General features: G+C 35.3%; 1 protein-coding gene across 1 annotated transcript in view; it reads left to right on the forward strand.

The window, feature by feature from the left end:
* The window catches only part of Eaat1 (Excitatory amino acid transporter 1), a 214,814-nt gene extending 197,918 nt beyond the window's left edge, over positions 1 to 16,896 (forward strand). The window contains exons 5-9 of the mRNA XM_071589013.1: positions 4,434 to 4,620; positions 8,211 to 8,444; positions 9,883 to 10,077; positions 11,568 to 11,702; positions 15,713 to 16,896. Coding sequence (XP_071445114.1) covers positions 4,434 to 4,620; positions 8,211 to 8,444; positions 9,883 to 10,077; positions 11,568 to 11,702; positions 15,713 to 15,806 — 845 coding nt within the window. The 3' untranslated portion in view covers positions 15,807 to 16,896. The remainder of the gene's footprint in view (positions 1 to 4,433; positions 4,621 to 8,210; positions 8,445 to 9,882; positions 10,078 to 11,567; positions 11,703 to 15,712) is intronic.
* Positions 16,897 to 23,951: the final 7,055 nt, after the last annotated feature.

A 23,951-nucleotide genomic window follows, 5' to 3' on the forward strand; every position in this document is an offset into this window, starting at 1 on the left:
GTGAGTGAGTTCATTTACCTGAGCCATCTGTGGTTTCCCAGGAAAATCTGTTGCCTGGAAAATCACACCCTTGGATGTAGCTGAGGGTGCCCCCGCGGTCAAATGGTAAATTAAGGAAAAGAATGTTTGTAATAGTTCTTTATATACACTACTCTGATAATGCTTTTTAGTGGAAGCACATTGGTAAGTCGAAGTGTCTCGATATGTAACAAAACTACGTGTTGCAGAAATTTAATGTCAGGTAAAATATCTTGTTGAAGGCCATTGTTCAAGAAATTTAGCAGCATATACTCTGCAGCATACGTGTGGTGTTTCGCTTCAGCTCTTCCAGCCCGGCGTTTTTTTTAAAGTTAAAAAACAAAATTTCCGAATAAAATCTCGCAATTAGAAAGATGAGAAAAAGTAATTTCACGCCTATATTCAGTTGTTCCAAAAGTGTTCTTTATTTGCTTCTTTCGTTTAATATCGTGGAAAATTACGTAAAAAGGGGACAGTTTTTCCAACAAACATTCTGGAAAAACTGTCGTTTTTCCGCGAAGGTTTCCAAAATTCCTAATGCACTCTAAATGTTGTCATCTACCGATGGTTGTCCATGTACGAAGTGATGAAATGTTACGAGAGCCTCCGAATACCGAAGTTGCAGATGATGGCGCAATGGGATCCGAATATAAATCTTCTTCGTCTTCTCATTTAGTATCATAGTCTTCTACAGATAATGACACAATAATGTTTTGGTTTGCGGGATTCTCAACTATTATCAAGTTAAAACACAAATACGTTGACATAAGATCGTGTTCCTCATCTCAGTGTATCGCATTCTGAAAATTAGGCTATTCTTCAGGAATGGGAATAATGTTGTCCTCTTCTTCAGAACCTGAAGTACCATTGTGAAAATCAGCTTCTATAGAACAATTTGAAAGCTTGTCTAGTTTCACATCTTCCCACGATTTGAGGAGTAAAACCAATGCTTCCAACAAAGTTATGTCTTTAGGCGATCGACCGGCTTTTTCGATTGTACTGAGAATTCGTCGGATGCATTTTTCTTATACAATATAGTATATTTCAATTTTTTTACTATCTCTTGATTCATTGGTTGCACCTTGGATGTACTGTGTGTAGGTTGAAATAACACCCACAGAGCCGGAGATATTTTTGTGATTTCAGGGGCCGGGAAATTACCCACGACGTGAAAGATTTTTCTCCCTTGCCTGCTAAATTTCAGATCTGATTTGTGTAGCCAAGATTCATGAACTGTGACGTCTTAATCCATGGTCTCTTATCATGGGCGTAATTTGCGGTGAAGGATCTAACACCCGAAAAATGCATTGACCTCGCCAATTTGCCAACAATCAGAAGGTTCAGTTTTTCTCTTCAGTTCTCCTGAGAGCAAATGTGGCACCCATCTTGCCGAAATGTTTTTACACCCAATTTTTTGTGAATAATTGTAAACACTGTGGCTTTTGATATGTTTACGGCCTCAACTATCTCGCGAACTTTGATTCGTCGATCACTCAAAACCATACCGTTGATTCGTCAATCATTTCGGAGGAAGTCCCTTCCACTGGACGCCCCGAATGATGTTCGTCGTTTGTGGATGTACGGCCACGTTTATCCAAATGTAAACAGTTGCAAACACAGGAACAGATGTGCCATGAGCTTTATCCAACTCGGCCATGGTCCATTATCGTGTTAAGCCTTTTAAAGAGAAAAGTTTGATCACAGCAAAACTTAAGCGGTAGTTGTTCTCTTTTTTGTCATCTCCGAGCGTCACTGTTGCTTTTTCCTTATTTCTTTTTCCCCCGTAACACCTTTTACCTCTATCCGCCAACGTCTTTCCTGGTAAACATTTGAGGAAAAGACCCCTCTCGTCAGACCCAAAAACATCATTTGCCTAGTACTCTTAAAGAAGTTAAAATAGCGTTTCACTACGGGAATGTTCACAGTCTGCCTTAGAAACAGACACTTTCTCTATATAATTTTTGAACAATTCCGTTTCGATTTTTAATCTCTTACTTGTCCCGAATGGCTCAATTCTCATATCTTTGGCGATTTTTTTTGCTTTCCCGCAAACTTAAGGCCATTGAACTTAAGGATACTCTTTGTATTCCTAGCATACAGTAACATACTTTGATCAGTAGTTTCTTTTAATTGAGGATGGTTGAAAGTTTTGGGCATTTGCCAACCTGGCTGAAATGTGGTTCTTCGAGGTGAAAATACAAGACGAAAATAATCGCAATCTTGAAATACCGTCTGGGTGTACACACCGGGGCGTTTGCATAGGCAACGGCTGAAATATTTCCGCTGCCTTCGTTTTGGCATTGTTTTATCAGAGGAATGAAATTTTTAGAGAGAAGAGAAATAAAGAATGTTTTCCTAGAAATTCCAGCAAGAGTCATAAGCATCCATAAATTCTTTTATCATGCTCAGTACACCCTTCGAATCGAGAGCGCACTGGCGATTTCCCGGCGCCACACTCTGAAGGTTCCGTGGCTAATGAGTTGAGTGTTGGCCAGGGTTGGGTTCCTCCATGAAACGTTGACTTTTTTGCACAAGCCCTTCGGATGGGAATTCACTTCGAGTTACAGGTTGGTCATTACGACGATGAATAGGTTTTGGGATATAAAAAAATTTGAGTGACGGTCTTCGAGATACAGAACTAGAGTGCAACATAATTATTTTCTTTTCGATTCACCAAAAATTTGACTTTTAGGTATAGAAGTTAGACTATATTATTTACGGTTTGCTAGTGAAAGCAAGCGCAGTCGTCCGTCTTCTCTCCCGGCCCCATCCACCCATATCCTGTCATGGAACACATACTACTCAAGCAGGGCGGACCAAGGAAAAGACTCGAGAATTGCACTAAACACCGATCTGAGATGAAAACGGCGTTGGAGACAACTGCGAAGATGCGTTCAAAGACGAAGAAATAGCTTGAAGATATTCGAGTGAAAAAGTTGAGAAGAAACGGGGTTTCTCGTTCGAAAGAGCTGAAATTCAAGACGCGTAGGGCAGAGAGGGACTCTGAGTGGATAGGTCGATTAATTACTAGTTTCACTGATATTTACTGATTACTGATATTACTTTTAGGTAAGTGATTGATCACTGATTAGATTGATTGGATTTGAACAGGAAATCTCTCCGTTTCATGCAAACTCTTTACGGGCAAACAGAAAACGACCCACTAGTAATTGGAATTCTGGTTTCGGAGCCAGTGGAAAAGCCAAGAATAAACGCAATATTTAAACTAGTTAATAAATAGGTACAAATCGTGTTCAATGTTGAAAAATAACGAAAAATTTTAGTCCCGCATCCCATTGTTAGGCGATGAGTAAAAGAATATCGCCTGACGAACATGTTGATCGTGTCAACAACTACGTGGGTAGTTCTCATTGCCCCGAGAGGAAAATAGAAAACAAACTAATGTGAGTATTTATTTTTATTTTTGATATCATCTGATTTTTGCTCGATACGCTTTCCCCTATGTTTCTCCAACTTTTTTAAGATGACGAAAAAGCAGGATTTTGGAATGCCCTCAAAATAGGCATTGGTGTTCGCGAAGACCGCCTCGTTCGGCGTGAATCGTTTTCCGCCGAGCCATTCTTTAAAGTTTTAAATGAAACTGTCACTGGCGTCCAAATCTGTTGAATACGGTTGATGACTAATAATTCGAACTTTGATTCCGTAATTGCTGTTATCAAAACTGCGAAGGTTTGCACCGGTCCATTGTCTTGTTGGTGGAGATTTGAATGATACTAAAGACAGAACCTTCGCTACTTGTATTAGCATTTCTCATGGAAGGTGTTTGATGGATTAGATCATCTCTGTCACGAGAGATAGAGTGATTGTGTTGGGGCATGTACAAGTAGAAGAGGAAACTTGCAGATCATAGGTCCCAGAATTAGTGTTTTTACGTCTAATCTTAAAAAGATACACCATAGAATCCATTGTTTGTAACTAACTAGCAAGTAGATTACAGCAACTGAAGTGCTTTCCAATCAGTACCAAAGTGAGAATCAGAATTCTACTGAAACATTCACCATCACCTATTTTTTTACCAGGAACATTAGATTGGGAAGCCTTGCACACTTGCAATCACAAAAATTAGAGCTGTGGTTACTGGCAGTACACATATTGCATGGACTGACTGGAGGCCCTTGGAAATCTTGGCTCATTGACAACAGATCTACCAGTACTAATAAAATCAACTAATTTGTACTGGGGTAGTTAAAGTAGTAACTTGATTCATGATGATTTTTATTATTATCCCTGCCTCATTTTGCTGACAGAAATCTGTAACAAGTATTTATTATTAGTAAGTGGAAAATTGTTGTTATTTGGTAATAATTGTTGAATTAGGTACGGTTTCAACAATCATTAAATTAACAATAGATAGCTCCCTATTCATGCATTTTTTTCTTTCTTCTATTCCACAGTACCACCTCTACCAGAATGGGCACTAAGTGGAGAATACACAGAGGGAACAAACATAATGGGCCTTGTGGTGTTTTCAATGGTCTTGGGCATTGCTCTGGGGAAGATGGGAAAAGTTGGAGCACCTCTCTTGGATTTTTGCAGCAGTCTTAGCCACTCGATGATGATAATCACGGGATGGGTGATATGGTAAGAATATGGTTCCCATTTTTAGAAGTAATCCTTGCAAAATTTATTTGAACCAAATTTTGGATTACATCTGGCACTGCTGAAACCCTATATTAGTGCACAAGTGACATTTTTATTGCCACCGCTCAATAGGTGAAAGAAAGTGGATATAACTGCTTATTACATCAATGATATCAAAGAGAGGCTGGTTGGCAATTGAGTGCTTTGCAGAGGGTGCAATATTCCACCTACATTAGCAGACTTTTGATTCGCGTGTGTTGCTCACTTTTCTGCCTATGCATAAAATGACACATCTGGTAATTGAATCGGTTTCTGGTTTCAATAGATGATGGAGTCTCAGAGGAAAAGTATTGTAATTTTTAAAATACTTGTTAAATTTTGGTATCTAAACTATATGTGATGGAAGATACTAAAGTATTTATTTTGTGGGAAAATTCTCAATTTTTAATAATATCACTCTTAATGACAATATAATTTCTCATTATGAAAACTTAATATGTATTTTGTTCAAAGAAGTTTTGTTCTTATTATTTCTTCTTATTTAGACTTTACTAATAAATGAGAAACAGTTATGTAAGTATTTATAAATGTTCGCCCAGAAAATTTAATAAACACAGTTGCTAACCTGAAGGTCCATTTGGTAGGTGATGGTAGAGTCCACCTGATAGCAAACGCAATGACATGTGAAATTCACACATCAGAGTAGGGGGGCCCATTCTTTCCCTTTGTTACCTATAGTTTCCCAGGTAGTTTTGGTATCCAAAAAATCACATATCTTGGGTGAATATGTGGGTACCCAGTGGCATGCTTGGAATTCAAACCCAGGCTCTCCAGTTGGTACTTCAATATCTCTACCCCTGGTCGACCTCATTCCCTAAAATTGAAAGAACTATTTAATTACTATTATTATTAGTATTCTACTGAATAAGAAAGGGGAAGAAAACTCCAATGGCCATAAAAAATTTTACGGCCATTGGAGTTTTCTTCCCCTTTCTTATTTAATTGAGAGGCCGTAGAGCTCATTATTTTTTCCAGTATTCTACTGGTTGAGGTAGATTTTGGATGGTCACATCCTACACAATCCCTTCAATTGAAGAGAATAACAAATTATTTATGAGATTGGACTGTTGTTATTTCATTTATCAACATCAGCTCATGCAGACTTAAGTTTAATGCATGACAGCAGAGGTATTCTGTTTTTTTGTGCTCAGGGAGTAGTATAATTTTTAAAGGGACATTAAATTAGGGACAAATCAACAGTGACATTTAATTTTTTCATCCCAGGTCACCCATCCACATATTTATTTCTTCCCAAATTTAAAATTATACATTTCCCAAATTTGCATCTAAATTTCTAAGTTCTAATTGCAATATCTCTCATCAAATTCTTTGTCCACAATTTTCTGTTCAGGAAACTCAAGAAGATAATGCTCAGCATTTTCTCCCTTTAACTCTTAAATAATAAGCAATGGATCAGAGACTTGATCCTAGGAAGCACACACCAATATTAAAATATTCTCTTAACTACCAGAATTACTTATGAATCACTTGTGCTGAGCATTTCCTCTGATTTGTGTGGTAGGTGGCTCCTGTAAATTTCCACAGTAATGAGGTGGTTATTATTAATTGTCTTAATCATGCATCCTGGTCAGAACTATCATTTTTACTTGATAGATAATACAATATGAAGTTTTTTAATTGTGAAAATGGATCAGCTCCTCTTTTGAAAAAAGACGCATTGTGCTAACAAAAGTTTAAAAAAATAATGGATTCATGTTTTGTTACTTTTATAATGTTATAATTGTATCTAGAAGTGTCATAATGAGGCCTTAAAGTCAATTGTCTTCAGTTTTTTTTCATTTTGAGCTGGGCTGTATTAATATGAAATGTTACCATGTCACCAATCACTGCAATTTATCTAAAAATGTTACAAAATCATCCTTACACTATTATTCTGAGGAGGAGTCGTTCATCACTCGCAGGATGGGATTTAGAACCCTTTGAAGGCTCTATTCAATGAACCCATGACCTAAAACTTACAATTTGCTGCAAATTGTGTCATTTTTTTCAAAGTCTGGTTTTCAAAAAGTGGTTTTGAAAGGTGGTTTTACTCAACAATTGCAACAAGTAGGGAGCAAGACAGCAGAAATAAACTTACAGTCTAGCAAATTTTTGACTTGTACTGAATGAAACATACATTGTGAGCATCTTTGACTAAAGATTTGCATATAGAGCAGTCAAAAGAATTAGCAGATGTTCCATGAAGACTGATTCTCTGTCATTCCTTACTCAGGTCTGTACAAGCACTAGAACTTAGGCAGGCATATAAATTTACAGAGGTTGACTCAGGAAATTAGCTGCTGTGATGGCCCCTGAGGTGAAATAATTCCATTAGGCAGGGAAGGTAAACATTTACTTTTCATCATTTGCCCTTTATGCTTGCTGGAATTCCTTTATTTATTCTTGGAAGCTCTATTATAAATGTTGGAATTTCCATGCACATCCCCACAAAGCTGTTAACTTTGGTGAAAATAGCATAGACTTAAAACCATTTGCAACAAATATAACTCATGACTTCTTCAGCAATTCAAGGTTTATTTATTGTCTACATACACCATAGTATATAACTGAGCAATGATTGAAATAAGAAAGCAGTAATACTTTCTTCATTTGTTTGCTGTGACATTCAAAAAGTAAATAATAATTTTATATGAGGCCTGTTATGCATTAAATGATTCATGTACTTACCTGAGAATGAAATTGACTTATCCATGCCAAATTTGAGTTTTATTTGTATTTACAGGAAAACTTTTTTAACTACTTAACTAATTAATTTACATTATATTGTTTTAATATCATGATGCATTAAATAAATAACACACTGAAACTTCCAATGATAATGAACTTAGCATTCCAAGGATTAAATATAGGCTTGAGGCTGGGTAGGTAGTTGGTGACATAGTTAATCACCATATGAGTGTCTTTTTTACATGATACTAATGCTCACCTCCATATGGAATTTGATTTAAAATATTTGGAGGTGTGGAAAGAATAAGGTTCTATTGTTCAGTTGTTTGAGGTTCCATTGCAGCCTGGGTGGAAATTAATATTCAAACAAAGTGTGTGATATAGGAAAGAGGTGTTCTTACTATAGCTCCCTACAAGAGCAATTAGGTTTTAATTTAAGCCAATAATTGAGATGTTTATTTTTGATGGTCTACTCCATGGTTTCCTGAACCATAATAAGCCAGGGGATGAAAACCTTATTTATGCCCAGTGGAGTTGATGTGCAATTGTCCTGGAAACACTCACAATTATATTTTCACTCTGGAGTACTAATCATTTATAGAATTTCGGTACAAACTGTTTTATATTAAATAACTATGGAACCAGTTTACACCTAGAATGCCTAACATTAGTGATCCTGTGTAATGAAAATGAGTGCCTCTTGAGCAATTTTTCATGATGTATTCTGTTGTATTCATTAAATGCCTTTTATCATTTGGTGCAAGTGCTAGGTAAATTAGAGTCAATCATTTTATAAATTTAGTGATGTTTCTGTCTTATGAATTTTTAAACTTTTCTTTCAGGTTTTCGCCCATTGGTGTGTTATTTCTAATAACAGGCAAACTCTTGGAAATGGAAAGCTTTGAAGTCATCATTGGTCAACTTGGAATGTACTTCCTCACAGTCTTAGTTGGTCTCTTCTGCCATGGACTGATTGTGCTCCCAATCATATATTTTCTCTTTACCCGGAATCTGCCATTCACTTATATTGGAAACATGGCACAGGCTTTAGCCACTGCCTTTGGAACATCATCTAGGTATGTCCAAATGGTCATTATTTTAATGACGCAATTGCTAGTAGTCCATGCTTGGTTATGTAAGGCTCTAAGGATAATGACATTATTTTCATTGGTGAAATGGACATGTATAAAATTAAAATTGATTTCTCACCACTAAAAGTTACAGTAGTGTGTGTACAGGGGTGCTGATTTCTGAAATTATATGCCTTAACAAAAGGCATTAATAAATTACATTCTCATTGATGACATATGGTAAAGCTGGACCCAAAATTGATAGGAATGTTCTCATCATGCATTGGGGAAAGCCAAATAAGGTTGTAATTAATTACAAAGCATTGCAGTACACTCTTGTCGCAATCAGTTACCAAAGTGAAATTTATGAAAACCGAAAATTCAAGGTGTAAAAATCATTTGCTTTGACTAGGATGATTTTTACACTTTAAATTTTTTGTATTGTAATGCATGTTAGCAGATGACTCCATTTAAGGCTACTATTGTGGCATCTCCTGCATTTCTTGTTTATTGAAACATTTGGATGTTCACCTTGAAAAATGTGCTTTGCAATATTTAAACTTGATAAATACACAATCACTCTCTGATAGCTAATGAATAAGAGATTGCTTTAACCTCTTAATAATTACAGGACATAATGCTAAGTTTTTAACAAGGTACCATTTTCATATGTTTAAAAATATAGGGCGATTAAGAAGGGATAATATCTCCCAAAGTAACATGAAAAGGCATGCACATTTTTTTCTGACGTTGAAAATATTGTATTCATCTGGAAAATATAAGTTTAAAAAACTAGGATTTTCCAGCATATTTTAAATAACGTTTTTTTATATTTACTTAATGATATCAGGATTGACCCCAAGGTCATGTGGTAAACACAAACTGTTTGGGGAAAAATTATGGGAAATCTCTTACTGACATCTTCATTAAAGCTTCCAATGTGTAAATTATACATTATCAAAATGTTGGCAATATTTTCAGTATAACTGTAGCCATTCAACTTGAAGATAGTTATGCTGTAATTATGTCAATCCTTAATCATGTTCTATGGAAAAACAGTTATGCCACTATAATTCTTTCAAAGCTGACCAAAATGGAAAACATTATACAATTTGCATATATTACAGTGTACATGTTTGTGTAAGCTCTCTCTCACTTCAAAGAGGAGGTATTTAAAAAATTTCACATTTCCCACAGGAATTAATCAATTGTAGAAATTTATAAAAGACAGAATGAGCTACATTAGTACCTTATGGTTCTTATTATGGGGCCTATTATTAAATAAAAATCCCCAACAGTGATTAACTATAAAAAATATATATATATTGCATGAATTATTGAAGAAATCTAGAGAGAAATACTGATAATGTATATCCATTGGTCAAGAAATTTTTAAACTGCTATTTTTTCAAATACATGATAAAGTTACCTTATTTTATTTCAGTTCTGCTACATTGCCTATTGCAATTGCATGTTTGGAAGACAAAAATAAAGTGGACCCTCGAGTAACCCGTTTTGTCATGCCCATCGGAGCAACAATCAACATGGACGGAACTGCCCTCTATGAGGCTGTGGCAGCTATATTTATTTCACAAGTGAGAAACATCAGCCTGTCAATTGGTCAAATCATTGCTATCAGGTGAGATAAATATACTCTACCACACACATATCATCAATCATAAATTTTATGCCCAATATGACTTGGGTGAGCATGACTGGGAAAATTTGTATAATTTTCCTTTTTACCACCAAAATAAAAAACTTTTTTACTGAAGATTCAGCATCTCTATTGGAAACTGATATGATTTGATTGTGTTAATTTTGTTTCTTAGTATACTCTTCTTTTATAGAACACAACAATTCAAATACTAACACTTTAAAAATTCAATCCAAATTTTTCAACAAAATACTATACATTTTTGGAATTTTGTATCTATTATCAATTAAGAAGGTATTGATTAGTTTTAATCGATATGTTAAATGTTTTAATGGGAAGGGCCAGCTTTATGGGCAATGAAGTTAACCAAAATGTTTTAGTCATGAATGATATGAAATTATTTCAACTCATTTCTATTTATTTATTCAACCTGTGAAGAAATTTTAAGGACATGCTGTTGCATGAAGAAAAACAGCTTAAGAACAAATTAAGAGTATCAAAATTAGGTGGAGAGATGGGAGATAGCAATTTATTGAATGTTTCTCTGAAGGCTAGTGTTAGCCAGTATTGTGCCACTGAGATTCAGATGTTGCTCAATATGGGTTCGATTTTCACAAGCTGGACTGAATTATACTAAGGAATCTTTAGATAAAAGCTCTCACACGATATATCTTAGTCTCCATAGAGATTCAGCCTCTGTTGAGTGTATCTATAAGGTCTGCCATTTGATAGTAGTCCAATCAGTCATCATTACAAATTTACCATAATGCTTTGACTCAAGCCATGACACTGGCACAGGATGGAATCCAGAGCATTAATCCTCCCATTCTTCATAAACCTTATATTTTTTATTTAATGTAAGGAGAAAAAGAAAAAAATATATTAATCTATTTTTAGAAAGTTTGAAATTGTGCAGTTAACACTATGCTTCTAAGAATCTGTGATTTGAGAAAGGTCTCTACACTTTTGTTCAACTTTACCAACTTTCTTTAATTATACCGTACTTTTTGGTGCTTCACACATGGATAAATCTTGCCTGCATCCATATTCTGGATAAGCTGAAGTTCTTTTATTTCATTTTATGGGATTCCTTAAAGTTGCTCTTTTTGTGCAGACTAATGGACCCTTTCCTTGCCGGCAGCAGTGGGCAGGTACCCATTGTTTTTGTAAGTCTGGCTGGTATGCAGTTTTAATTATTTCACAGAGTCATAAACTTTGTAAAATCTTAATCCAGAAATTATTAGGTAAATGATAAACTTAGAACTTATTTATTATTTACTTACTCTCCCTCCTGATTTCAATATTTTGTGTTCCATCAACTTATTAAATAAATTTGGTGGGATATTTTGAAGTCTTTATCCATTATGGAACATTAAAGTAAATGTGGACGACAATGGTTCATTCATTGCTATTACAATTAAAATATTTTTTAACAGCTGAAGAAATACAATTTTGATTTGTACACTTTACAGCATCACTGCCACTGCAGCAAGTATTGGTGCAGCAGGAATTCCTCAGGCTGGTTTAGTTACCATGGTAATGGTCCTGGATACTGTGGGTCTGCCTGCTGAAGATGTCACTTTAATCATTGCAGTTGATTGGCTCTTGTAAGTTCCAAAACAATATCCTCTGCCTAGTCATTTTAACTCATCAAGATAACTAAAAATGTAGTGCCATGCCATTATATTTATCCCATACCCTGAATGGTATACTAAGTTTTAACTTTATCAGTAAACTGGCTTGTAATCACTTAAAAATCCATGAGAATAGGGATCAAAATGCATTAGCTTTAATGTTTGCAATTTATACAGTTTTCCTGGCTTGAGATTGAAAATTGAATCCAGGAGTCATTATTAAATGCATTTTACACAGCAAATTTCTGTAAATTTTGTGTATGTTCATTAATAGATGAGAGCATTGAAGTTTCTTGTAGGAAATCCTTTATGTCCATTTACTTGTACTTGTTTTTTGGCAAAGAGGCCCTCTAAACTCCCTAAGGTACCTTCCATGTTGAAATTATTTTTATGTTCCAATTATTAGTTTTAAATTATCAAGCACCATAAAACTGAAAGAATTTAATTTTAACAAAACTATTACATTTCACATCATAACTACTTCAGTCTTCTCTCCTATTCCTCTGCTCATTATTGTAGTCAGGATGATCCTCCCCTCCCCAAAAATTCACCCCTGGTTCAGTACTCATAGTAAGTTCTTGAGAGGGAAATTGAAGCCATTATGACGAAGATCTTATTTTTGGTCACAATAGTCTTGGGTGGGTGGGCTCATGGCTTATTGCCATTCTACAAGGATGTTTGGAAAAAGGAAATATCCCAAAAGGTGGTCTTGATGACAATGAAGTAAGCTTAGCAAAGCTCATCTCCTATCTGTATTATGGGAAGAAGAAAACATACGCCCACATGTGACTATTTTGTAATTGAGCCAAAAATTAAACAACTTTTGCAAGTTTCATTTTATCATGATATTGTCAGCAAAAGTATTGCTTTAGCTATGCAGATATTGAATGCTATTCTTAACATAGATAGCCTTTCCATTAGGACATTTAGAGTTACCCATTATAAAGACTTATATTTTATTAAATGACATCTATTTAAATCCAGAATTTGAATCATTTTAAACATATATTTGGTAAAGTGACCGTTTCCAAAAATTTGCTGGGTACCTATAATGAATTTATTTCAAAAGTTCTAATAAAATATCAGCAGTTACATATCAAATTTATTAATTATAACCACTGTTTTTTGTTTTAGCCATGGCGATTGAATAGTTCTGTATGATTTCATATGAAATTTTTATACAAACTTGAGATTTTTACTATTAAAATAATTTTAATGAGCAAGATAATTTTGGTTTGGATTTCAAAGCTTATATTTAATTTATTCCAAAGTGATGGAACAGAAGATGGAGCATGAGTGTATGTGAGTTGCACAAGTGCATATGAATTACATGTGTGCATCAATCATTTGTGATGGGTGTACAGGCATTCTCATGGTTCAAGTTCATATACAATTATGCATACAGTATTGTTGTGCCTCATTGATGCCCACAAATGTGACACACACAATAGGAAATTGAAGTCAGGGAAACAAGAAAATTGGATTTTGTGTGAATGCAGTCTTTGTTATGTAGATAAACCCCTTTTGTTTTTTCTTTTGTACTTTCTCCTCCTTCTTCTCTAATGGATATATATATCTGCTCTATTTTTTTGGCAATATTTCATGTGAATGAGGTTTAGTTTTAGTTTGGAGATAAGTTCAGAGATTCATGTTTAATTTTTTTTAAATCTTTTAATTACCACCCTTAGCTATACATAAATGTGGCTTTCTTAATACCATATGGCATATACCAAGAATGTATATTTCAACATTCCCGACTCAATACTTAAAACAAAAATTATTGAGAGGTGATAGCAAATAACTGTTATCAAAATAACTTCATAGGTATCAGATAATTTTTTATGGGATGAACTTTATAAAAATGAAAGGATTATAGTTAAAAATTATTTTTTGAAAAACTGAATTAATTGAACCCAATTTATAGTCGAGGAAATTTTGTTTTATGTTCATTTGGGATCTGTGACTAGGACCATTCATGTTAATAACTAATATTCCATATTTATGAATTATTAAATGGAAAATAATAAATATACGTGGGTACGAATTTAAAGAACAACTCTATAGCCTTTATATGGTTTATTTTATGTAGTCTGCCTTGCAAATGTGTATCCTTGGTAACTTTTACTTTCAAATTTCTTAGTGTGGATCTCTTAAAAAGCAGCAGTTAACTCTTTTTAAAAAATGTCTAATATCGTTTATAATATTTATCCATCTTCATGTTGTCTTAAGTACATATTATCTTCCTCTCTCTCTCTCTTCTGTATTTTCTTAATGTTGTCTCTTCTCTAATACCCTGTAACATTTAGCTACCTACTAGTATTGCGTGCTTCAACTTTTTATGCCCTCTTGAAATTTCTCCATTTGTGATATCTTCTGTCTCCCAAACTTACATTTCTTTGTTAGACTCCTTCATGCCTGTGAGAATCTCCATTGATATCCAATGGATTACTTTTGATCACAGATATTGTGCACATTAAGAACTGAGTTGTTCCTTCATTGGTGCTACCTTAAAATATCACTATAAACATGTAAATTTATGTATTGGATAAATTGGATTTATGCCTATCTTCAGATATAAAATTGGAAAATGGAATGGAAAATTTTTCTATAATGTGGAAAACCAATTACCATTATTATACAACCTCCAAAGAAACTGCGGGAGATGCCGCAACAGTAACTTTTTACGGAGTCATCCGCTAATGTGCATTTCAATGCAACAATTTCAGAGTGTAAAAATCATTCGCCTTGACTGGGACTACGAATGCCTGTGACATTGTATGTACGGTATTTCGTCACAACATCTTGTTCCTTTAAAAGCCCCAAAATTTCGGAGTTTAAGAGGACGCCTCGGTAGCTTAAGTGGCTAAAGCACTCGACCGGATATTGAGGGATCTGGGTTCGAATCCCAGTCAAGGCGAATGATTTTTACACTCTGAAATTGTTGCATTAATTATACAACCTATCCACTATTATACCATTATTATATAACCACTATTATGTAACCTATTTCCTTTTCATGCTCTGTGAAAGTGGTAATATTTCAAACCTTTAAAGTCTAGAGGGAGCTATGAACCCCCATATATGCCCTTGGCTTCGAATTTTCTTTACATGTAAAGAGAAGATTTGGCAGCACGCCATGATGGTCACTTTGAAGTCAGGAATTGGGGTAGTTTTGCTCAGCTTCACATACTTGTGAGCAAAAATTTCTTTTCTACACAAATGGGAAATAAAATTTCAATTCAAATGACAAAGAGGAATAGAACCTCCATTAAAACCTGCAAATTTGTAATTTTAATGATCAGTCAAGATAAGTTTTAAGATTCATCATAAGAAGTTTTGATTCCAGTGTGCCTTAATGTCACTTAAGTAAGCATTAAAATCATTTTCATTTCACATTTGGAAAGAAAGTATAAAGGTGACGGACCCGATGCTACCAAAGAATGATTTTAACCAGCACTTTGAGCGACTCAAAAAGAAAGTTCATTTTGGGTTACCCTCAGTCCTATTTAGATATGAGATTTTATGCTGTAAAATTGCATTGATTGGAACATGTAATATGGATAGCCAGATGACAAATACTGAAACAGAGACATAGCCCTCTTTGTTACCTATGGATTTCATTTCATTCATTACTCGTGCAGTCAGCTGCAAACTCAAGAAGAATGCCTTCATGTTTAAATGTATCAATTTTCCTACTAAATATATTGAAGAGAATGGGTATATTAAATATACAGGATGCAACAACATAACTTCATTTTTTGAAAGAATTTTGCATTTGAAAAAAGGATGTTATGTTGCCGCACCCTGTATGTATTGTACTCAACTTCCCTGGCTTATCTGTGGCTAAAGAAATGGATGCTTGCTGCATGTGAAGAAATCCGGTTCTGTAGTTAATTATAATATCACTTGCGAAATAAGGGGAGAAATAGGAATGCAAGAACATTTTATTCCAGTCTAATTCCTTATTTTGTCTTCTGATTTAGGGATCGCTTCAGGACAACCATCAATGTTCTTGGTGATTCTCTTGGGGCTGGTATCGTCAATCACCTGAGCAGAGCAGATCTTGAAAGAGCATAAACCTCAGCTAATTGCTTGCTGATATTTTGTCATAAGTCTTGGTTTTTCCCAAGCCTAACACTCCTATTTTTCTTAAATTTTTGATGTAAATTATTTTGGCTGAGTTCTGTTGTTAATAATGTGCATTTGAAATTGGTCTAAAATTTTTGTCCTATCATAATTTTAACACTGAGTACTTATCAGTTTCTGTGCTAAGGATGTTATGAGAATTAATTTTATTGTTGGGCATCCTCTTCATTGAGAAACTGTAAAAGTCCCCTCATTTTTCAGCGTTTTAAAGGAGTATTTGTTTGTGGCCTAATGCCAACTATTTATCCTTTTTGGATGTAAAAATGTTATGCTCTTCTTTAATAATAGACGTTCTATAAATAAATGGAATTTACATTTATGAATGTCTTTAAAATGATAAGAATCAAAATAAGTTAGAGATTGGCGGATGTGCAAAGTATAGTCTAATTTGTTTTTATATGTTTTCAATTGTTACATTTCAAGTTGGAAAGATAATGTCCTCATAAGATCATATTAAATTATTGGAATGAAACGTACGAAGAAAGATGAATAGATAAAAGATATTTTGGACCAATAGATAATTTATACAATGGAGACAGGGATGCATGTTCCTTTTTAAATGAAATTATCAAAAGATATCATTCTCATAAATAACTGTGTATTGAAAATATTTGGTCTCTAGCATAGTAAATCCAGGAAAGAAATAAGCATAGGCTACTCAAATGTGGTAGCTTGACATCATTTAGAGTGATGTTATCTTAAAAGGGACAGTATTCATTAAAATGTTCATGATGTAACTATTCCTCAACCTGGAACAATGGATGATCCTAAGCTTTATGAATGCATAAGAAATCAGTTTTCTCTGAAAGAGTTACTGATAATTCAGCTATATGAGGAGCATATAGCCAACCATTCTATGAAATGTTCATTCTGTATAAAAAATGTGTTTACTTGCTATGCAATAAAGACATTTCAAGCATCATAAAATCATCTGTTTCTGTTTTCTATATTATTTATATGTAATTACATTTATGTGCTATTGTACTGGGAAGTAATGTAGCAATAAAATCATTTTTTTGAATTTATCCACCTGCCACGGTGAAAGTTTCTCTTATTGCCTACCAACACTCCTGATCCTTGACCATCTACTTATTAATAAGAATGACTACATGTTCAAATTGGTTATATATTAGATTTTTTTCTCATCAAATTTTGTGTGAAAGCAATAATCTATCTTTAATTTTCATACTTTATGAAGACTTAATACTCTGGAGAGCTTCCATTAATGGTTATCAGCAAAGGTAGCACTTTCCCTTGAAAATGATCTCAGGTGGATGCTCTCATTTTCTTTAATCCTTCAGCTGATCATTCTCTTGCCTCTGTGTGTAAAAGAAAGTTATTACACGGCATCCTTCTCTTCTGTGGGTTAAGGCAAACCAGGTAGAGGACCCTTATAATCTCCTTGGTACCATTTTTTTATTTACGGCTCTATAGAGAGCCACTTCAGTGCACACTCAACTCAATAACTCAATAGTGGAGCTTAAAATTTTATAAATTCTGCAATTTTTAACATTTGTAGGCAAAGGGTAGGTTTGTTTTGATGTGATTGATTCAATCTGATTGATTTTATGCCAAACCAAGTACATATAAATATATTGATTTTCAGTTAAGAAATTTTTATTTATTAAAAGTTTGGGAATTGAAAAGAGTGATCGTATCTTATGGTGATGTAATATGCGTCTTAATGAGTGAGGGAGGAACCGGTTCGGAGGCAGAGTAAAGTTGACCCTCTTTTGACAAGAAAGAGTTCGATCCAAAAACTAAAAAGAGTATCTGGGCCCTTGGAGCCCAAAATGTTCAAATCTACAAGGTTGTCTCTCCCTTAGTTTCCCATGCAAACACATAAGTATATTTCCAGCTGCCTAAGAATTAAAAGTGATGCTAATGATTTACATAAAATATTCAAAAAGACTTAATGGAAAGATCTCAATTAAAAACTGTTCACAGATCAGTTAGGCCATAGGTTATAAGCACTGATTTCTTGGAAGAGAAGGGAGATGTTAATTAGTTAAATCTCGCAATAACAAGTGAAATGGAAAGAAGATTAGAATAACATATAAAATAAATCAATGAAAACAGCAGTGCAAATATACAGGAGAAGGATAATATGCCGATGAATAAAGTTCACAGAAGAGCTGTGTCAGTAGAAAAATATGACTTGAAGATATACTATGAAGATATATGGAAAGAAAATTGTTGAGAATATGGAACAATGAAAAGATGAAGAGAGTATATGGAAAATACTGTCTGTCCTCTGTCACTTCTAATTTTGTTTTCCGAAAAATTAGTGATACTCTTGGCTAATAGTAAAAGTAGATAAAATGTTTTGGTTGAGTAGTTACTCTTCCATGATAAAAGAGAGTTAACATGAAGTAAATGGAGTCTTTGTTGGATAAAAGAATAGCCAAATATTCTGTCTTCAGAGGCATGGGCTTTTAGGGAGAAGAGACAGTACAAGCCAGGGGATGAGGGAGGAATGGAGAAATGGGAGGGAGATTACACCTCAGCTATGTTTTACCCCATAAGCTGCAATGAGGACATCTGACAGAGGATGCTAGGTCACAAGCAATTAGTGTCATGATTAAATGTTGGAATTTGGCATCAGTTAATTTTTGAATCATTCAAATTGCCATGAATGATAAAAAATACTGTTATGGTCACTTTCACTAAATTCAGTTGGTCCTAAGTCAGCATTTCCAATGGCAGTGTGGTATGTATACATATATTCTTTTCATGTACAAAGAATTTTCATAAAATAGAATTCAATTCTTTGGTCAAATCAGAAATAAGGCCCCTCTCCACAGAAAGTAAAGAGGCATGCAGAGGTAAAGTGTTGAATGATGATTAAAATAAAGTGATTTGAATAAACCAAGGAGTAAGGTCTAATAAGAGGAGATAAAGAGATTAATTGATAACATAAGAGAAAGGAAGGAAAACTGGGTATCCATGTATTGAGGGGAGCAGACTGATATGGATAATAATGAAATAATAATAATTCGGTTTTATTCAGGAGAAGAATATTATAATAACCGAATAACAATAGTGTAATCCCTATATGAAAGGGAGAAGAGTAATATAAATGCCACAGAATTTCAATCAAATTTTACTGAAATACTAAAGCTCTGCATAAAGCTGAAGTGGTGTCATATCAAAATAGATCAGTTATTATTCTTAGTCATATGCATGACATACCATAAGAGATGGAGAGCACCAAAAGTTTAACTAATCATGAGAAATTTCATCGCAGTAGTTTACATATTCCACTTGTAATCACATTGAACAATGTTCTATCGATGACTATATTGATTGGTCAAACAAGTTCTGTTTATGAAAGGGTAAAAAAAGTTAATCTGAAAGATAAACATTTTTTGGTTGGAACAAAGGATTTATGAGAAAAAATTTAGCCACGAGACTTTTTTGAGTCAAATTTTGTGTCAATTTGTGACAATTTTAGTTTTTATTTACATAAAGAGGAATGTGAAGACTATAAGACCATAACTTCTACTTTTTATGTCTAAAGTTAACCAAAATTATGTCATGAACAGAAATTTGGAGAATGAGACAAATGGCTACTTAGTTTCCAATTCAATAAGTGGTGTCAAATTTATGATTCCAATTGAATTTCAGAACTATAGACAGAAATACAGAATGTATTTTATAAAATAATAAATGCTTTGTATTTCACTCGTGGGCGTAAGTATCACCTTAATCACCAATTTGAGATCGTATACTTATATTTTTCCGATTTGCAACTCTTTTTTGTTCATACGTCTATCTTCCTAGATTTTCCAAAAATAGCCTTCTGATCGACCGTCAACTAGGAATCCTTCAGATGGCAGACCAACGTTGTTAAATGTTCAATTGGGTTTTCGAAGTGAAAATCAAATGGTGAGTTGTCCCCCTCTGAGTGTGTTAGAATTAGTCGGCTTTAGCATGTGTACTTCCTGATCACTGGAGAGGTTGATGGAAACAATATGCCTCAAAATTCTTCAGAACTATCGCATAGCTCTCTCAAACAGGTATAATTGGATTTGCCTTGCTGATAATAGAATTAGTTTTATGTCAAGCCCACGCATGTTTTAAAGTAACAAAGTGCTAGTGCCCATACTACAAAGACTGCACTTTTACCCAGATTTTTATTATAAGGTACAACGGGTTTCACCGACTTGCGGCATCATCAGGTACAAAATTTCTTAAAAAGCAGTGCGAGTATATTTACGCTTAGGACAGAGTGTGGGTGAGGAGGGGTGGAAGGGTTTCAGAGGTGAAAAAAAGGGGAGGGATGGGGAAGGGCCAAGTCGGTGAAACGCGTTGTACCTTATAATAAAAATCTGAGAAAAAGTACAGTGTTTTTAGTGTGGATAATAAATATTCCCAAGAAGTGAAGCCTGAAACAGTAGAATATAACAGCGCTAGTGATTAGCTTCCATTATTAAATATCAAAATGTTTTCGCGGTGCTTAAAATTTCTTTCTTTCGAGTAAATCATGCAGTTAAAAGCATTCGTATAGTACCCGTGCAACCGCCCATGAACTCATTAATTTGATAATGGTGCAAAATCGCATTGAAATCTTGGCGGGGCTAAATTTTATATCACTGTGGTAAAATTAAAGATTTGGGCTCTTAAGTATGATCCAAGGCATCTATTGAAAATATTCATTAATATAAAGCTCGAACTTAATACACGTTTTGTATAAAAAATAACGATTTTTTCCTGGCGTGCGCATGCAGTGCTGAATTCAGACCGTCAGTTAAGTGTACGCATGATTACAGATCTTATTGAATCGATGAGATGGCAGTGCACGCCATTATCACTGAAAATTTGGCTATACGAAAGATCTGCGCTAAAGTTGCCCCGAAGGGTTGAAGGACAACCAAGAGCAAAATCAAGTGTCTGCTTACAAAGACGTTCTGCAACAGTATCGCGACGGTTCCCAAAACCCCTTACAGTCCCGACTTGGCACCAGCAGATTATTTTTTTCCCATAAGTGAAGTCCTACCTCAAAGGAGGCCACCATGGGGCCCTAAGCGCCGTCAAAGAAGCTTGCACGTGTACCCTTAAGGACCTTCCGGAATCCGCCTACTAGGGAGCTTTCGAGTCGTTAAAAAGCTACTGGAAGAGTGTGTCGACGATTAAGATATGTAATTTAAAGAATTTTGACGCATTGTAGCAACATCTAAAATAAATCTTTTTTCGCGAAACTTTTTTCGATACTTTTATACAACCTATGTATTTTCTATGTTCGAATCGTGGGAGAGTTTCATGTATATATCCAATCGTGTTACAATTCCCCGGCATCATCTGTTCATATCAGCGCATTTATTTACATTAGATACGTCCTCCGTACCCAATTAGTTTTTTTTTGAGCCGAATAAGAAACTACATATGCATACTACTTTGCTTAAAAGGCCGAAACTTGAAACAATAAAAATCCATCTGATATTCATTCCTGAACAAGAATTACAGAATTTACTGGTGAATTAAACTACATCAAGCAAAATAATGCAACATGATAAGGAAAGCTTTTAATAAAGAGAACTGAGACCTGGCAAGGCCGTGGCTTACCATGCTTGCATTGAATTCCATCGACATATTTTAAATGTCTTTGTAGTAAATATAGCTGCCCAAAAATATGTATTTAATCTGGTTATTTACCAAAAAATAACCTCTTTAAAAGGTGTACCCTTATATAAAACAGGGTAAGCGATCGAACAGTCAAGAGCTATCGACGTCCGGATTATCAAGGGGTTTCCAAAAAAAAAGAACCTCTCAGATAAAAACGTGCCCGCAGGGCCACAAGTTGCTTATGAAAAATATGAAATAATTGATAAAGTTATACAAAGCCATCTAGGTTATTAAGAGTCTAGTGGGATGCCCAATTCAGCCATAGAGAATTCCTCCTTTTACATTTCAAAGTACGCAGGATTAGTGCTTAGGAAACACATCATACCAAGTTAGGAGTGATCTCAATATATGTATTTTTTTGCTGAGTGAACCCTTCTGGAAAATGTATCGTTTGTTTCTTTCCCTCATACCCCTGAAGACCAATAAAACTGGAATGTAACATTCGTATCCGATGTACACGCAAAATTGTTTACGTAAGTGGGAATGTAAGAATGGAAAGTCTAAGGAGATTAGCTCGCTACGCTACTTTCTGTAAGGCCTAGAAATAGTATAAAAGGTGACAGTCTTCAACAAAAATGTTTACGGGGAAGGCTTTCACGGAGTGCAGCAATTGGATACCCAAATATTCCGTGATTTCTTCCGCGTGGCTCCATTTTCTAGGACGACAGTTTCGCCGGCAATGTAGTCGGCGTCTCCAGGTCAGAAGTGATTCATGCTTATTGCCGCCCGTCTTACATAGCTCTCCCGTCTGAGGAGGTGGTCTAGGGAGAAATCTACGCGCTTTTCAGCTCCTGGAAATGTGTTTTAGCCAACAAATGTGAGTCCACCAATCACAACACACCTTCTCTGACGGGAGACCTATATAAGACGGATGAAAACCACCGCTATCTTTAAATACTCTGTTGTTTGTTCCACATCGAAGAGGAGGCTCTCCTAAAATGGGGTTTCTGTTATGTTATAGTTATTCACTTCATATTTTATTTCTTCTTTCGATGTGTGACTGTCATAACAAAAATAAACCCTTTTAAATCAAATCAAATCAGGATCAACTTCAAGTGCCACCCTCAGTACCACCTGTGAGTAACAATTAGAATACTTCTAAGACACCTTGGCGATTCATTCATTTCTGAGGAAACGTACAAGTGACATGATACCTTCATTTTAATAGCAATAAATTTACCAAAACTGCAATATGTTCTCCAAGGGAAGTAAACTGTAATTGTAACTTTTTAATTTAAACATAAATACATTGACTTTAAATTCCCGTCAATAGCCAAAACTAGGGCACCAATAGCCATTAGATTATGCCATTATGCCATTAGATAATACCACTACGTATTATGGCCTTTCTTCTCTTCTCTCACTTTTAATGATACAACGCGGAGGAACACAAATCTCCCTCCAAGACTGCTGCTGACGCCGGATAACAGAACTCCAAAGCAAAAAATCAGCAAGGAAAAATAAGAAAAACTTCAAACCAGGGAAAAATAAAAACTATTATCATACTCATTCAAAATTAAAATCAGGAGCTAAACAATTATCTAACCAGACTCGCTTCACGCGCTGCTTATGGGCACAACCTTCATTTTCTTATACATCCTTGTCGACTACCCGCTTCACGGGAAGGCTCCCAATTTTTTGCGACTTGGAAGTGGTTATTTTCGGTTTCCCGCACCCATCGGACAAAGTTTGGGTCAGCATAAGTCCCGCTACGTGACGACGAGGTTTCGTATTACATTGTTTGATATATAATAGCTGCCTGAACAATTCATATAAAGTAACTTAAATAAGCCTGAGGACGCTGCGAAAAAAAGCGAGTTTTGCTTGTATTAACGATATTTTGAGTGCTCAGCGAATTTTGGAAAAGAAAACAAATAGCAAACAATAAATTACCTGTAAATCTTAATCCTAATCAGCATCAACGAGCCACTACCAACTTACCAGTCCAGTTCTAAAGGTGGCGTCTGCGCCCTTACCCATTAGTTCCACGGCTCCAGCGACAGTTATATGGCTCGCACTTCATTCTGCCCACTGCAGATGTATGGTCTCCGCCTCCTCCCTTCCCCGTCGTCCCTGAAATATCTTGATGTGACCCCTGATTACTGCCTAACTTTCAGGTTCCATATGAGGAAATATGGGGTAATCTCTTTCGGACCGTCTGGTTAAACGGCCTTGGGATATCGGCTGGCTGCGGCTTACCCCTGTACCGGTCATTTGTACCCCCAGTCATGGAGTATGCAGCGCTGTCGGTACTCCCTTTTGGTTTCCTTTTAAATAATATAGTGTCATTAGAACGCATCATACTCTGAAGGAGGCTCCTCCTCCCCGAACTAACCCCAAAAACAGAGGTGTGCAAACATTCTAATGTGGAACCTGTTCTCCATAGACTCTACAGGCTGAGATACAGGGCAGCCCTTTACCTAGCGGACCACAACCCTGAGCTGTTCCTCA

This window comes from Hetaerina americana, unplaced genomic scaffold (genome assembly GCF_022747635.1).
Source record: "Hetaerina americana unplaced genomic scaffold, ioHetAmer1.1.p SCAF_31, whole genome shotgun sequence".
Classification (NCBI taxonomy): domain Eukaryota; kingdom Metazoa; phylum Arthropoda; class Insecta; order Odonata; family Calopterygidae; genus Hetaerina; species Hetaerina americana.